Source organism: Chenopodium quinoa, unplaced genomic scaffold (assembly GCF_001683475.1).
Source record: "Chenopodium quinoa cultivar QQ74 unplaced genomic scaffold, ASM168347v1, whole genome shotgun sequence".
Taxonomy (NCBI): Eukaryota; Viridiplantae; Streptophyta; class Magnoliopsida; order Caryophyllales; family Amaranthaceae; genus Chenopodium; species Chenopodium quinoa.
In genome coordinates, this window is record NW_018745438.1 from 70,976 (window position 1) to 88,492 (window position 17,517).

General features: G+C 37.4%; 1 protein-coding gene across 4 annotated transcripts; it reads right to left on the reverse strand.

Annotated features, from left to right (window-relative positions):
* Window positions 1-12,530: 12,530 nt before the first annotated feature.
* LOC110713537 lies at window positions 12,531-15,446 on the reverse strand. Of its 4 annotated transcripts, none has more exons than XR_002509976.1 (9): window positions 15,249-15,446; window positions 14,442-15,124; window positions 14,075-14,364; window positions 13,785-13,993; window positions 13,651-13,709; window positions 13,389-13,457; window positions 13,154-13,264; window positions 12,931-13,071; window positions 12,531-12,850 (listed from the first exon to the last, which is right to left on the reverse strand). XR_002509976.1 is itself a non-coding variant. In XM_021891986.1 (9 exons), exons 4-9 carry the CDS (start codon window positions 13,799-13,801, stop codon window positions 12,704-12,706), a joined length of 534 nt encoding a protein of 177 aa, XP_021747678.1. In that variant the 5' UTR covers window positions 13,802-13,993; window positions 14,075-14,364; window positions 14,442-15,124; window positions 15,249-15,446; the 3' UTR covers window positions 12,531-12,703. The 4 variants fall into 4 exon arrangements, 2 of the variants coding, with proteins under 2 accessions (XP_021747678.1, XP_021747677.1); XM_021891986.1 differs by lacking the exon at window positions 13,651-13,709 and adding an exon at window positions 13,529-13,577; XM_021891985.1 differs by having other exon boundaries at window positions 13,651-13,699.
* Between the last annotated feature and the right edge of the window lie 2,071 nt (window positions 15,447-17,517).

Below are 17,517 nucleotides of genomic sequence, written 5' to 3' on the forward strand. Positions count from 1 at the left end.
AAGTTCAAGGTTTTTTGGAAGAGCGTACCAATGAAGTGTTTAGCCAGGTCTATTTATAAGCCAAGTCCACCAGGTCTATTTTTAATTTTTTTTCCAAATAGTTAAATTTGGAAAAAAAGAAGTTTAATTAAGTCCAACAGAACTTGACCTCTATTGAAAGTAGACTTACCATTAGGCAGGAAAGAAAAACTTTTATTCCGTACTAATTAACATAACAAAATTAGCTTTCAACTAATAATACACTTTTAACTAATAATAGCTTTCAACATTATCAGCTATTTATTATTACGCGTACCAATGTATACTTATTCCTTAAAAAAAATTCGTATGAATGTTGGAATTAATTTAAAAGGAGAATTAATTTCAAACAAATAATAATACGCTTTTTTTAACTAATAAAACCCTTTTTGAACTAAGACTTTCTTGTTAATCGTGGACAAATTACGTTAGTTAATTTCAAGGTTTATTTACTGTCATATTCACCTTAATAGTGAAGTATGTTTCCTTTAAAAATCAAAACTTGTTCTGTTTCACATCTTTGATAAGGGTCTCTTATCTTCCGTTGAAATTCAGTTCAGTTCATTTTATTCAGTTCAGTTCAGTCCGGATCATAGGTTCAGCTCAGTTCAGTTCAGTTCAGTTCAGTTTAGTTCAGTTCAGCTCTTAATTGACGTGTAATGATATTGCTAATGATATAAAGCCAAATTTCATTCGTTTAAGCTCTTATTACAACGACGAAAACAACAACAACAACAACAACAACGACAACAACAACGACGACAACAACAACAACAACAACAACAACAACAACAACAACAACAACAACAACAACAACAACAACAAAAACAACAACAACAACAACAACAACAACAACAACAACAACAACAACAACAACAACAACAACAACAACAACAACAACAACAACAACAACAACAACAACAACAACAATAATAAGAATAATAATAATAATAATAATAATAATAATAATAATAATAATATTAACAATAATAATAATAATAATAATCAATAAGTAATAAATAATAATAATAATAAAAAAAAAACTCTCGTTAGGGCGATTAGGGCTGGGCGTAGGGGGGGTTTCCGGCAGCTTTTCCGGCGGCTTTTAGTTCTTTAATATCAGGCGGCGGTGCTCGGTGTCGGCGCCTTCAGGTCAGGCTTTTTTCCGGCGGTTTCCTCGGTTCTTTTGGGGCAAAATTCAGGCTGTTTCGGGCTTCATTGTTTGGGCAATTTCAGGGCAATTCGAGGGCAGTTTACGGGCGAAATTCAAGCTCGTTCCACGTTCATTTTCAGGCTGTTTCTGCGATCATTAACCAGGCGTTTGTAGGTCCGGCGAGGGCTTCTCTTTTCCGGCGATTACAGCCGTTTTTCAGGCAGTATTTAAGTGGTTCGCGGCATCTGTTTTCAGGACTTTTTTATGGTCTGATTTTGGGTTGATCAGGTGCAGTTTTTAGGCGGTTTCATAGGGTTGTTTTGCTGCAGTACCTCTAGCGGTTTTCGGGCAGTTTCTGTTGGCTGTTTTCAGGTGGTTTCGGAGTAGTTTCCGGGCTGTTTCAGTTGCGTTCTTGTGTGTTCTTCTTGGCTGCAGTTGCTAGGCGGTTTCTAGTGCTTCTTGGGTGCAGTTTTTGGTTAGTTTTTGGTGCAGTTTGCGTTGTGTTGTATTGCGGTTCTCTTGTGGCAAGTTGTGGTGGATGTTATGCCTCCTAGTGTTCTCTTTCATTGCCCGTTCGTGGGTCTTAATGGGTGTCAAGATGGCAGGGGTAATGGGCTCACTAAAACTTCTTTGATCACTCATCTCCGTGACCGTCATTGTTGTGCGGATGCGCGGGATATGACCCGATGCTCTCTTTCTTCTAATATGGCTATTTTCTTAGAGGCGGAGTCAACTTTTCGGCGTATGGGCATTTGGCTTTGTGGGGAGTGTTTCAAGACTCATACTTTTCGTACGAAGTGTCGACATGGTCGTGGTTCGGATGATATTGTGGACCCACCTGATTTGGGGGATGGTGTTGTTCGGTTTGTTCTTTATGGTTTTCCTAAACCTCAGGGTCTTTCTTCGGAGGTATCTGATCTTGTTTCTAGTGCGCCTCGTCAGCCTCTTTTGGCGTTCGATGTTGCTCTCCTGGATAGTTTGCTATCTAAGCGGTTCCGTTCGGTGAAATCTATTCCTCCAAATTGTCGCTTGGGTTTTTCTCGGGTTCTCAAAGGAGCGCTTGATAAGGTGATTTGCAAGCCTAATGACGTCTCTTGTTGGGTTCAACTACTTGTGTTGCCTCTTTGTGTTCTTAAAACTTTTACCCCGAGGAGTAGTCGTGAGTGTTCTTCGGGTGTCCGGCGGTGGCGGCAGGAAGAGAGTATCACCGCTGCTATTCGTTCTTGGTGTGAGCCTGGTGGTTCTGTGCATCTTGTGCGAGATACGTTGGAAGATGTGTCTCCTCCTTTGTTGGAAGCTGATGATGAGCATGATTTGTCTGAGCGAAATATTAAGCAATGTAAGAGAAAGATTTGTGACGGACATTACACTACTGCGGTTTGGGTTCTTTCGTCTTCTGGTCTTGCCCCTTACAATGATGCTACTCTTGCTGATTTACAAGCTAAGCACCCTTCCTTTCCGGCTCCTATCTTACCGGATATCCCCGTTGATCAGCCCCTTATTGCTACATCTGCTGTTGTTTTGGATCAAATTAGGGGTTTTCCGCGTGGTACGTCATGCGATAGAGACGGCTTGCGTGCTCAGCACCTTCTGGATTGCTTGAGTGGTGCTGCGGTTGCTATTTCAGATGAGTTGGTGGGCTCTATTACGCAGGTGGTTAATCTCTTTCTCGCAGGAAATTGTCCTGCTGAGTTGGGGGAGTATATTGCTAGTGCTCCTCTCACGCCACTTGTTAAGTCTGGTGGTGGTATTCGTCCTATTGTTGTGGGTACTGTTTGGCGGCGTCTGGTTTCAAAGGTTGGGGCTGCTTTAGTTGGTCCGCGTATGGGGAACTATTTAGGAGGTCTTCAGTTTGGTGTTGGGGTGCCGGCGGGTGGCGAGGCTATTCTTCATGCTGTTAATCGTTTGGTTGAGGCTCGAGGTGGTGATGTTGGCCTCTCTATGTTGCTGGTGGATTTCCGGAATGCCTTTAATTTGGTTGATCGTACGGCTTTACTGCGTGAGGTTCGTCTCCGTTGTCCAGCTCTTTCGCGTTGGGTTGAATTTTGTTACTCTACTCCAGCCAGGCTCTATTATGGGGAGCATACCTTAAGGTCATGTCAGGGTGTGCAGCAGGGTGATTCACTTGGCCCTTTGCTTTTTGCTTTGGTGCTCCATCCGTTGGTTTGTCAAATTAAGGATTCTTTTGACTTATGTTTGCAGGCTTGGTATTTGGAAGATGGCACTATTATTGGTGACACCTTGGTGGTAGGGAAGGTTATGGAGTTGATTTTGGTGGAGGGACCTCGTCTTGGTCTCCATGTTAATGTTGAGAAAACGGAAGTTTTCTGGCCCACGGAGGACCCTCGTAGCCGTCTGGCCGGTGTCTTTCCTCCAGATATTGCTCGTCCTGCTCATGGTGTTAAGTTGCTTGGGGGTCCTGTCAGTGCGGATGCCTCTTTATGTGGTGAGCTTGTTTCGCAGAGGGTGTCGAAGACCATTGTGCTCATGGATGTTGTTGCTAAGCTTGAGGATCCCCAATGTTAGTTATTACTTCTTCGTGCGTGTACTGGAGTTTCAAAACTCTACTTTTCTATGCGCACTTGTCCTCCTCGTCTTTTTGAAGCGGCCCAGATTTCTTTTGATGTGGCCCTTCGAGGTTCTGTGGAGCGCATTGTAACTGCTTCGGGGCCAGGTTTTGGTGATTGGCAATGGCGCCTTGCCACCTTACCTTTTTCTTATGGAGGACTGGGTGTCTATTCAGCGGGTGATGTTCGACACTATGCTTTCCTTGCGTCGCGTTTGCAGTCTTCTAGTCTACAGGCTTCGCTTCTTCGCAATTCTGGTATTGTTGGTCCAGGTCCGGCCTTCGACGACGCTCTTAGTCTTTTTAATAGGACTATGGAGACTGACCTTTTGCGTTACCCTGGTGAGATCGCTGCCCCCAAACTCATGAAGAAATTGGCAGATATATATTTCACGAAGGTCACTGCATCTGCAGAATCCACTTTCTCATTGTCTCCGCGTCAGGTTGCCTTATGGATGTCCCAGCAGGGGGATTACTTTTCTGCCTGGTTGCGAGCGGTCCCGATATCAGGTCTGGGTCAGACTATGAATGGTAAGAGTTACTGTTGTGTTCTTTGCTACCGGTTGGGTGTTCCCTTGTTCTCCGTATCGGCACCTTGTTCTGCTTGTTCAAGAGTTTTTGATGGGGATATTTATGGGGATCATGCAGTGTCTTGTGCTGGGATGGTGGGTATTAAACATCGGCATAACGTTGTTCGTGATACCCTTGTTGATATTTGTTTCCGCTCTGGGATTTCTGCAAGGAAGGAGGTCAACGTTGGGTTAACTGGAGGGAACGACGGGGCTCTTCGGCCAGCAGATGTGTTGCTTAACTCCTGGGATAGAGGCCTAGATGTATGTGTTGACTTGACGGGGTCTTCTCCATTGACTCAATCTGGGTTGTCTGACTTCGTTCCTGGTCGTGTTATGTCGGCTGCGGCTCAGCGGAAGCGAGACAAGTATGGGGCGCGTTGCAGGGCTATTGGCTATGGTTTTCTTCCTTTCTCCTTTTCTTCATTGGGGGAATTAGAGAAGGATGTCGTTGCGTTGCTGAAGCGGGTTCAGGCGTTCGCTAGGACTCAGGATATTGGAGCTCGTGCGGCTGCTCACATCTTTAACAGGATTGGATTCGCTATAGCTAGAGGGGTGGGGGCCCAGATTGTATCTCGGCTCCCCACTAATTTCTTGTAAATCTTTTGACTTTGTAGGTTTTTGTTATTTAATAATAATAATAATAATAATAATAATAATAATAATAATCAATAAGTAATAAATAATAATAATAATAATAATCATCATCATCATCAACAAATAATAATAATAATAATAATAATAATAATAATAACTATAATAATTGAAATAATAATACTAATAATAATAATCAATAAATAATAATAATAATAATCAATAAATAATAATAATAATCATCAATAAATAATAATAATTATAATAATAACAAGAATAATAATAATAATAATAATAATAATAATAATAATAAACAATAAATAATAATAATAATAATAATAATAATAATAATCAATAATTAATAATAATAATAATAATAATAATATGTACATTTGAATATACACATATGTATAGTAATAAATAATCAAAGATCACTAATCCGTAGTTAAAAATCACTAATTAACAAGTTCAGTTCAGTTCAGTTCAGCTCAGCTCAGTTCAGTTCAGTTCAGTTCAGTTTAGTTCAGTTCAGTTCAGCTGAGTTCAATCAATCGGAACATGCCCTAAGTGTCATTGTTTGGTTAGGGGTTGACATACAAATTATCAGGGTCAATTGTGTGCGAGGGTTAAGCGTTTCAAAGGGATGGGTATAAAAGGATCAGGGTATACGGGTTTGATAGGTTCTTTGGCTCTGATAGGGTGTGTGATTATGAATTTCAAGATTTAGGGTTAAGGGTTTTCATAAAGTCAATGGTGTGCCAGGGTTATGGGTTAAGGGTTTTCATAAATTCAATGGTGAGCAAGGGTTATGGGATTAGGGTTTTCAAAAAGTCAAAGGTGTGCGAGGGTTATGGGATTAGGGTTTTCAAAAAGTCAATGGTGTGCGAGGGTTATGGGATTAGGGTTTTCAAAAAGTCAATGGTGTGCGAGGGTTCTATAAAGTCGTTCCCGTAAGTCGTTCCCGTAAGGCTCTTATGGTTAACGGTTTACGACTTCATATGGTTTGTGGGTTTAGGGTTTATTAGGGTTTAGGGGTTATTGTTAGGGTTTATGTTTTAGGGTTAAGGGTTTATTGATGAGGGGTTTACGGTAAATGGGTTAGGTTTAGGGTTGTGGTTTAGGGGTTTGGGTTAGGGTTAGGGTGTAGAGTTTCATATGGGTTTAGGGTTTCATATCTTTTAATCTTAAGAGTTTGTTGATTAGGTTTAGAGTTTAGGGTTTAGTGTCAAAATTTCGGTAAAATTAAATATTCCGGTGATTATTTGCGGGGTCCACATATATAAATTTTTTTTTAGTGAAATAAAAGAAATTAAGTAACGACATGTTTGTTGATAAATGATAAATTTATGTCTTGTATTACTATTGACAAGTGTAACTCCTTTCTAAATTGAAGATTCATTTAGTTGGAGAATAGTTTAATGACAAAGGGACTGTTCACATTTATTTTATTTCAGTTCAGTTCATTTAGTTCAAATGTATTTAGTTCAGTTCTAATTCAAGTCTAATCAATTTACTGCTCTCTGGTCAATTCAGTTTAGTGTAGTTAATTTTAGTTTTAGTTCAGTTTAGTGTGTTCAGTTCCAGGTCTTAATTTCCCAGTCTCATAATATATTAATTTCACCACATTTCAATTCAGTTCAGTTCAGTTCTGTTCAAATCGGTTCAGTAAATTTTAAGTTTTTCTTTAATGTCATATATCAATGTCCTTTTCCCCTTTCCTACTTTCATATTGTTATTTCGCGTTATAATGCAATTGCCTAAATTCTACTGCGTATTAGGTTAGGTTTTATTACTTACTATCTGTACTTTATTTATTAAGGGTTTAGGGATGAGGGGTTTACGGTTTAAGGTAAAGAGGTTAGGGTTAGGGTTTAGTGTTTCCGGTTAGGGTTTAAACGGCCAATTAACTGATTCAGTGGGTGGGATGAACAATTTGCCTTTAAACGACCAATTAACCAGTAACATCTATGACAACATATAATGATCATATATGGTTCTGAAAGGCATTATATGACCCCCCCCAAATGTATTCCCTAAATTCTCAACACTTTGCGACATTGGGCCCCGAAACCTTCGAAATTTCTCATAAAGCGGACATTAGCCTTCAATTTTAGATTTTTTGACTTTTTTTTGCCAGAAAATAAAATTTTCCGAAATGTTTACCATGTTTCCTAATACCCTCCGGTACTCCATTTGAGTGGTTTAAACCATCCAATTTGCCTTTAAACGACCAATTTACTGGTTTACATATTGCACCAATTTCATTACCTAAAGCATACCACGAGCATTTAAACGACATTATATGACTCTAAGATGTATTGTCTAGATTGTCAACACTTTTTGATACCGGGACCCGAAAACGCTAATTTTTTCTCAAAAACCGTGGATATTAGGCTTTAATTTTGGAATTTTTAGACTTTTTTCCGCCAGCAAATAATAATTGCCGAAATGTTTAACATGGGTGAAACCATCCAATTTGCCTTTAAACGGACTATTAGCCTAACCGTTTCAACTCTAAATAGTCATTAAATACGGTTCCAAACGACATTATTTGACTCCAAGATGTATTGTCTAGATTCTCAACACTTTGTGATACCGGGACCCACCGCTAAATTTTTCTCAAACACGGAGGATATTAGGCTTTAATTTTGGAATTTTTAGACTTTTTTTCGCCGGCAAATAATAATTGCCGAAATGTTTAACATGGGTGAAACCATCCAATTTGCCTTTAAAAGAGCTATTAGCCTTACCGTTTCAACCCTAACCGGAAACACTAACCCCTAACCAATAATTTTGCCTTTACATCAGAGTAAAGGGGTTAGGCTAAGGGTTAAGGGGTGTAGTTACATGTGTACTAGTGAAATAGGTGTTCATATGACATAGGTTCGTAACACAATCCCTTTCCATAAATCTACTAATGACAAGTGTAACTTCTATCAGAAGGTTCATTTACTTAGCGTAATTGATAAATCAGTTCAGTTAAGTTTAGTTTAGGTCACTCTTCATGATCTATCATAAAATATACATTTCTTCTCAATTCAGTTCAGTTCCGTTTGGTTTAGCTTTAATTTCTTCAGTTTAGTCCAGTTCAGCTCGAATTAGTTCGGTTCAATAAATGTGAACAGGCCCTAAGTCACGGATTTTGTTACTTATCTTAATATTCTTTTTGTTAATTAACTCAGTCCCTTTCCTTTATTCCGTTTCTATTTCTCTTCTTTAATAATACAAATCGAAAATATAAGCAATAAATTTGGTGAATTACATTCTCATAATTTAGACGCCTGGCAAATTTTAAGTATTTGTTGTCGTAATTTACTATAAAAGTGAAACGATATTCATTATTTCAAGACCTAGTACTTATTTTATATTTATTATTCATTCAATTATGTATTAAATAATATTTTCTCTAATAAAATGATACTCCAATCTCCAGTTCAATTTGAATGAATTCAGCTCCCAAACAATAACAGGTTTAGTCTCTACTACTTCTGTACTTATAGTATAGTCCACCTTCACAAAAGGACAAATAGTACTTATCCCAATTTTGCGTGTAAACAAACCTATCAGCTTTTGTCACATGACTTATAAAAGCTGCATACGCTTTAACTCACTTGTTTAACCCTCCTACTCAAACACAAACCTTTCTCCCTCCTACTCAAACACATACGCTCAACACAAACAAGCCATGGAAATGACTAGACCACCCTTCGTGGTTTTAGCTATCGCGACTTGTGAGACTCGCCGTGTACGTGATACTGTGCTTCTCCTACCTGGAGAACCACTCATGTACTTCAACCCTTATTTCCCCACAACAAACAATGAAATTGATTTCAATCAAGTAAAATACTACAAAACCCAAAAAAAATTCTATGAAAAAAAAAAAATCTACCTCAATACGATCCGCAACGACATTATCATGGACGATGTTCAAAGGAATGCCAATACCAATGTCATGCGAGTGATGGAGCTTCCCGGAGGAGATATTCAACCTGCTTACGTGCTGCTATTATCTGACATTCACGGCTACTTGCAGCACCGTGGTGTGACGACCTTTGTCAAATGGTTTTACAACCGGCACCAATTTGAGGAGGATGAGGTTGTTCCAAAAGATCTGCTTCCAATATTTAATCTTGTTCCCACATTTGATGCAGCCTCCGCCTTAACATTTGCATTTCCTTTAAGCGAAAGGCATATTTTCATTGGGGCTAAAACGAACTCAATTCATGTTATGAAAATTCTAGCCCGAATGTCGTCGATCAACTTGAAGGCCGCTTCAGGAATCACAAAGAAAACAGGGATACATTACCATCGCCTCTCAGTTTGTGGTAATATGCCCGAGGAGGATGATTCACCTGTCTTTCATGAGGGCGCATTCGTATTGTGCTGGAATGCGACGGACGTTTTAAGGCCCTCCTTTGTTGAAAACTTTACAAAGCTGTATGATTGCTACCGTCCAATGTTATTCATTATCACCGAAGCGCGGCCAAAACATCTTCAACTTTGGGAATTGATTCCTAGGCTTCCAGGTCTATATCAGTACGCTAGTTCGGGCCATGGTCAGGTTGGAGGGATACTCTTGCTTTGGAACAAAGAAGCTGAACCATTGATTAAGTACACTAGCAACTGTCTGACTGGAGATGTGATGAATGTGTAAGTGGTGGTAAGATTCGAATACTCCAATTTTTTTATTATGTTTATTCCTTCCATTAAAACAAGGATTATGTTCGTAGATTGTTAATGTTGATTCACTTTGTGTAGTGTCATTTGTGTGGTTAAAATATCAGATAGCTATATTTGAAACGATATTACTGTCACGTTTTACGTGAGTTCATTATTGTTCCTCGTATTTTTGGGCTAACCGGCTTTGATTTCTATCCTGTGTGTCACACGATAGCCGGGGCCACTCATCGACCCACCTCCTCCGTTACATGAAGCTTTCGTAGTGGAGGATGATGACGATTACAATTATACGAGACGATGGTGGATAGATTCAGGAATGGACCGTGATCCCTCCCACCATGATGAAGGCTGGGCCTGATTTTCTCATTAGAAACTCAAACCCAACCATTCCAGCTGACTTGGAAATTAATTACAATATGTACTGCCCAGAATTCAGTTCAATGTCCTTTGTATTTCGTACTGTGGCCAGGGGCCTTATGTGAGATGAGTTGGATCTTCGTATATCTTATTGTAGTTCATTGTTTATGTTGTGTTTTTTTTTAAAATTGTTTTTTTTTCAACGTTTTAATTGTTTGTTTGTTTTAATTGATCATTTAAATTTAAAAAGACTATAGCGTAATTTACAATAAAGTTGTACATTATTTACAAATTTAAAGAAAGATTAACACTAACATGCGCAAAAAGAATTCATACTAAGCTCGTAATGAATCGTAGAGAAGTTGAGCAACAACAATTGAGAGTATGACAACTCATTCCCAAGTGTGAGTCTAAAATATAAGCTCAGACTTCTTTTTTTATGCCATATACTAAATTTAATCAAAAATAGCACAGAAATATCATAGAGGATGAAATACATACAAAAAAAGGCAACGAATTAGTTATAAGAAATAACCTTAGATAACATTTATAAATACGATACATATAGGTAACTAAAATCTAATCAAAAGTATATAATCTAAATCTAATCAAAACTTAAAAATATTATCGGCACTTGAAATACAATACACATATGTATATATTAAATAAGGATCGTATTCGTTTCACTTTATGCCAATATCAACATAATTATACATGTGTTGTTAGTATATTATTAGGAAATTGAAATCCATCATAATTATGTTAATTATACAATTTTTTAGATGTTACAGCAGGTGCTTGCTAGAATAAAATAATCTTACAGGATATACTCTCTTGGAACCAATTCCAAAGAAGCAACCCTACATCCTAGGAACTAGGCTGACATGTTCTTCCCAAATAATTTACCCCCTAAAATTTACCCACAAAAAATTTACCCACTAAAATTTACCCACCAAAAATTTCATACCCCGCCCCCGCCAAAAATTATTTCAACCTTTTACCCTAGTACAAAGCCCGCCACTTGACAGAGAAGTTGTTTCACTTTATATATACAAGATACCCCTACATCAATTCCAACAAGTAGCCAAAATGACAAAGAAAAGATTATCAATTCCAGCACGTTCCATTAAACCTTTTCACAAAAGTATATCCACAAACAACATATCATTACTGCCTTGTTCGAAAATTTTCAAAACACATTCTCTCAAATTGGTAAATCCTTGTACTCCGAAGGCTTCTATCAAAGTATCATTCCCAAAGGGCGTTCTTGGGATGATCCAAAACCCTATCATGTCTTCCGCGCGGTGATATTAGGGTGTTGTTACTAGACTCAACTACGGCCGCCCAAATAATAACCGGGAATAGGAAGAAGGTTGGAGACATCGTCGTCATCACACCATCAAATAAGGTCAGGCCTGCTCACTTACCGGACTTATCTGATCTCGCTTTGCTACCAAAAGCCATCAAGTACTTTGTTAGATGGGTAATATCTACCCAAGGAGGAAAACAAGGGTAAGGTTACCAACACGTGTTGTCAGCCGCTGTTAAAAACATTGTTGATCCTTCTTCAGAGATACCTGTTGAAATCGAAAGTTGTGTCTTGTCTGTTGGGAAACACCTCATGACGATCCCAAGTTATCGAAATGATTTCAAGCTAGTTAGTGTTGAGTATCCAAAGGTTGTATCCAAGTTAATCATGCATACTACATCAAAGTCTTCAACCAAATTAGATGGAAGGGAAATTGAGGTTGAAGTTGAAGTTGTTGCTAATGAAAACCTAAGTTGGTGGAAGGGAACTTTCACAAAGGGTTTAAGGTATATGATCTGGAATTGTCGTGATATGGGTAGGGACTCTTTCCTCCCATTGATTAGGTTTTCAATGAAGATGCATATGCCTCACATAATAATTTTAACTGAAACACGCGTCTCTATTCACATGGCGCGCCTAATTTGTGCATCTTTAAAGCCTTATGCAGTGTATGGAATTTCTACAAATGACAGCGAAGGGGGATATGCAGTGCTATCCTTTTCAAGGGATATGACTATGAAGTTGCTAAGCGCATTTTCTAATCAATTCTGCTGGTGTTTCAATCTAGTTCAGGATGATAATCTATACTACTAAAGTATTGTTTTGTATGAGTTTATGATGTATTAGTTAACTAAGAACTTTTGTATTAGAAAACCTATCAAAGTTAACTAATGATAATCTATATGTAGTGCTATCCTTAATGTTTGTTTGGCCCAAATTTGTTTTTAGCCCAACCTATACCAGTCATCTCAAGGCTCAAAACACTACAATCCAGTAATATGAGGCCCAACAGTCCAGTAAACTTTGACCCAATCTCCCACAAATTTCGTATTAACTGAATATATTACACATTCATTTCAAATCTACTCACACACAAGGGCCATTATCAACTAACACTCAAGGGCCTCAAGAAGGCCTAGGCCCAGCAGTCCACTAAACTTTAATCCAAAAGTCCCACAAATTTCGTATTAACGTAATATATTAGACATTCAGTCCAAATCAACTCACAGACAAGGCCCATTATCTACACTGAAGGGCCTTCAAGGCCCAGTACAGGGGCCAAAATTGCCAATAATCCAATACAATGTAACCCACACAAACAACATATCCGTATTACACTACAACTACGCACTGATTAAAAAGACCGATTATTTTACATCTAAGAAATCGAGATTGAAATTTTATACTCTACGAATTACTTCATTATTTCGAACAAATGTGTCAGTAGTACAAATTGATCAAATCGGATGTGCGTTGAGATGAGATGAACAACTTTCCAGGCATCGGAAGTCCTTCGTGATGATCACATTCCTGATGCTGTTAGCAACGGAAGCCCCATTCATTATAGTACGTATTGCTTGATAAAATTGTTCCACATTTGCTACCTACATTAGTAAACACTTCTCATCTATGATACCCTTGAATTACATAACATTAACAAGTAATTATTATCATCAAAACTTACCCGCTTGTTCACCTTGTGAAAATTTGATGAGGAAGTCAACGAGTTTGTGTATATCAGAGTAATATCTTGTACATTACCAAATTTTACAAATACACAAACGGAAAAGGAAGCCGGATAGCCGGGACCTGAAGCTCCATCAACCTATTCATGTACACGTAAATTGTAAAGAAAATTTATGTTTTATAACTTAGAAAATAAGGACCAGATATGCAGTAACAATCACCTTCGATACAATATCCATGTAAGCACAACATGGACTAGCTATAAAGCAGTCTACGCACCCTCTTGACATGGTATCTGACCCAATTGTTCCAAGAAACAACACGAACTCTCCCTAGATGCAAATACAATCAATAACAACTACTAAGGCCCATCTACAATCATCGCCTATTAACCTTTAACAAAAGAGCAATATACATTCATTGCCTAAAGGCCCATATAAAGATTTAGCAACTAACCAACAATGACGACCAGAACCAGGGATCTGGTGCATTAGGAAATTGCCTAGCATGATTCCACCTACCAACCTGTTGTAACATGATAATAATTTAAGCCATCTTACATGCAGTACAAGTAAATCATACATTAATATACTAACCCATGATGTTAATCGAAGCAGTGTGTTGAAAGCATCTCCCGATAAGCACCTATTACCACCTAACACACTTCAGTCTCCTTATAAATTACAAAAGACCAGAAAATTAATAAGAATTACAGAACCCATGATGTTAATCGAAGCAGTGTGTTGAAAGCATCTCCCGATAAGCACCTATTACCACCTAACACACTTCAGTCTCCTTATAAATTACAAAAGACCAGAAAATTAATAAGAATTACAGAACAACATCATATACCTTTTCATGACATCCATTCGCAATCATATAGAATCAAAATTTGAAAATGCACCGATATTGTTGTTACCAGATACAATAATTGCCTTTTTCTCAACAGAGTCTACCTTGTCACTCATATCAGCAGTTGATTTACCATAAACTTTCTTCATTTTCGGCTTCCGCATTTGTGCTGTCTTACTTCTAAAACAGACACTGACACAACAGCTTCTCTGTACAATTAAAGGTATGAATCATCGAAAAATACAAAGGTGTAACCAATCCTAAAAAATTAAAATCAGTTGAAAGGTAACCTCAGTTGACCCCCCGGGTCCATTCGAATCCCTAGCTTTGGTTGGATGAGTTTCACCATAAGCCACATCCAAAGTCTACATGATACAACACAACAACATCATGAAAAATGGAAATACCCAACTACCTGTGTTCTAAGTCAAAAACATTCCCTAAGCTGCCCAAAGTCACCCCCATTCGGTAGGCGATCTTTACTAATAGCCAACCGAATCTCTTCCATGTTCCACACCTCTAACCTAGGGAAATAGCCCCAATGAACAGGATGTCTATTAAGACGATCCAAATACAAAATCTGTAACAAACATCATTAGTGGTTAAATGGTGACAAATGGTGACAACATTGTATCAATGGTGAAAATACACACATACCACAATGAATATGAGGCAACCGGCACAACCACTTGCAAATCCAACAGAATAAAACCGTCGTGCAAACATCGCCACACTGTACATGAGTTTTTGTAATACTGGGCTGCACCAGTCATAGTCAACAGCTCTTGCAGCACATGTTAGTGAAGAAACAAGATCAGTCGCCAATCTTGAAGACTGATTAGGGCATAACAACATTTCCAGAGACAACAACAAGAAAACAGTCTTGAACTCCTCAGCCTGATCTTCCTCCCATCCCCCCTCCACACTAGCAATCAGATCAACATTTACTTGAATACCCTCAAATATATACTCACGACCACTTCTGCTGCACTTACTACTCCATGTTTTGCCATATCTATCCATAATCCTATTCACCTTTTGAAGTGTAAATTGTCTATTGTTTGGTATGTGGGAACAGGTAACCCTCCATTAGGAATACCAAGGACCCAATGAACCTGGTTTTGAGAAAGCCTGTACACTCTGCCATCTTGGGCAGTAAGAGTACAATTGAAGGGATCTACACGAGTCATCAACCAGTAAGCCAAATGTCTTGGAAGGTTCATATCACCAAGCTTTAACAACCCACCAAAGCCCATCTCCCTCACCCACCGCTTATGTCTTTCGTCAAAACTATTGCTTATTCTACCAAACAACTCTATCCGACAACTTGTATTAGCCGACTGCATAGATTAAACATCGAATATCAATATAATCTATATTGAATTGGAAGCTTTTTGGCAACTACTGCACCAAATAATTTCCCTTCAACAACGCCTAAAACATATTCAACACACAAGCACTTACCCTACATCTATTCTGTAAATGCTGCAACAAAACTTCACCTTTGCTTTTGACTTCCCCACCAACAGTTAAGGAATCATCTTACAAGTTAATGCACCTACTTAAGGCCAATCAATTTATGCAATTACAATTAACACACACAAAACGTATAAGTTTACCTTAAATACAGCCAGAGAAAGCTTCTTGATGTGAGGTGCAATTAACTCTTACAGTAAACAAATGATAAAGGAGTAAGTACAGTAATTTTCACGATTAATGTTAATTTTACCAAAATACTACTACCTCGGACTCAGTTGGATTGATGTTGATTTTACGCTTCCTGCTACTGCTTCCCATTTATTACAATTTCTAGCAACAGAACACAAATTAGCTGAATACACGCACCATCAGCTCCTTATTCCTAATCCCTTTACACAAACATCATAGACTAATTGGTATATACACAACTTCAATTTGATGATTCAAGGTATATTAATATGTAAATCTAGGGTTTGTGCAATTTCAAGTCATATAAACCAAAAAACAAAAATTATGCTTGAAATTTCAATTTATAATTAGCAGAGTTGATTCTAACCTAATAAAGCTCATAATTTCTTGATAATTAGCATTGATAACACATACCAGTGAAAGAAGTTCAATTCAATCAATCTTCACCCCGTGAAAAAAGTTCAATTCAATCAATCTTCACCCCGTGAAAGAAGTTCAATTCACCACCGCAATCGAACAACCGCACATGAAATCGACAAGATCCCTATTTTGATTTCAAAATCAAACTACAGAAGCAACTATTTCGGGAATTGCAAACAATTTTGGATTTCAACTCCACCTCTAACACCCAGGAGTCTCTTAATTACAAATACGGGAAATCGCAAACAAATTTGGACAGAACGGACTCGTCATATTAAAGAGAAGACGGTCGTTATGTCTGCAGTTAACGTGTATACATTACATTCCAACAGTACCCTCACTCAAAGACTGGAAATGACAGTTGTAACCTCATATTAACGCGACTTGTTAATATCGCATATTAACAAGTATTTTCTCTTTAAAAACCCATGACCCGCCATAGTTATAAAAAGTTTAGTTGGTTTTATTATGGTAAAAAAAAAGAAGAAAAATAAAAAGGAAAATTCACATGGATAAATGGAGGTATATTACCGTATATCATATCATATCATCATATCACATAGTTAATATATAAAGCTAAACTTTTAGCCATGTGACGAGATAGCGATACTTGGCATTCCAACTTTTTGCCAAGTGTCGTGGCACGTAGGATAGATTTATATAGAATTTAATTTGTATGATAAAAAAAAAAGTTAATTTAGAATTCTATTTTCAATCAAATTTGGATAGAATTTAGGATAAAATTGTTAATTTAGAGTTTTGTTTTTGATAAAGTACCAATATTTCATATGTACAAATTAAATTATAATTTTATTAAAAAAAAATTATAACACTCATAAATTATCATATAAATTTATTTTTGTATCATAGTATTTTTTGGAGCGAAGGAATTAGCTCAAAATGCACCACATCCATTATTTATAATATATTTAAATCAATTAAAACAATATACTTTACAATCTAATATAATTTTATTACTGTGTGTAGACCTATCATACGGGTCGGGTCACAAGTCATTTCGGATAGGGTCATTATTTCAGGTTACCGGTCAAGAAATGTTTTTCACCCAATATTATTATTAGTCATTACATGCCTACTATATAGTTTAAATCATCACAAAAACACATCAATTCCTAACTAATTTTGTATCAATGATATGTTTTAAAATTTGACATATAGATTAAAAATTTATCTTAAAATTCAATAAACAACTCGGGCATCGCAAGGGCACAAAACTAGTAACTAATATATAAAACTAAACTTTTAGCCAGGTCACGAGACAACGACACTTGGCATTCTAAATTTTCGCCAAGTGTCGCGCCACGTTGGATAGATTTAAATACACTTTATAAGATAAAAAAGTTAGTTTAGAATTCTATTTTGAATCAAATTTGGATAGAATTTTAGGATAAAACTGTTAATTTAGAGTTTTATTTTCAATAAAATAAAATTTGAGTGTCGCGCCACATTGGATAGATTTAAATCGACTTCATAAACAACCCGAGCATCGCACGGGGCACAAAACTAGTATGTAGATAAACATCACGGGTTAAGGCCCTATTCTCATCAGATTTTTTTCAGTTCATCTCAATTCAATTCTAATAAGTTCAGTTCAGTTGAATTCTTAGTTTCATTATCTCATAAA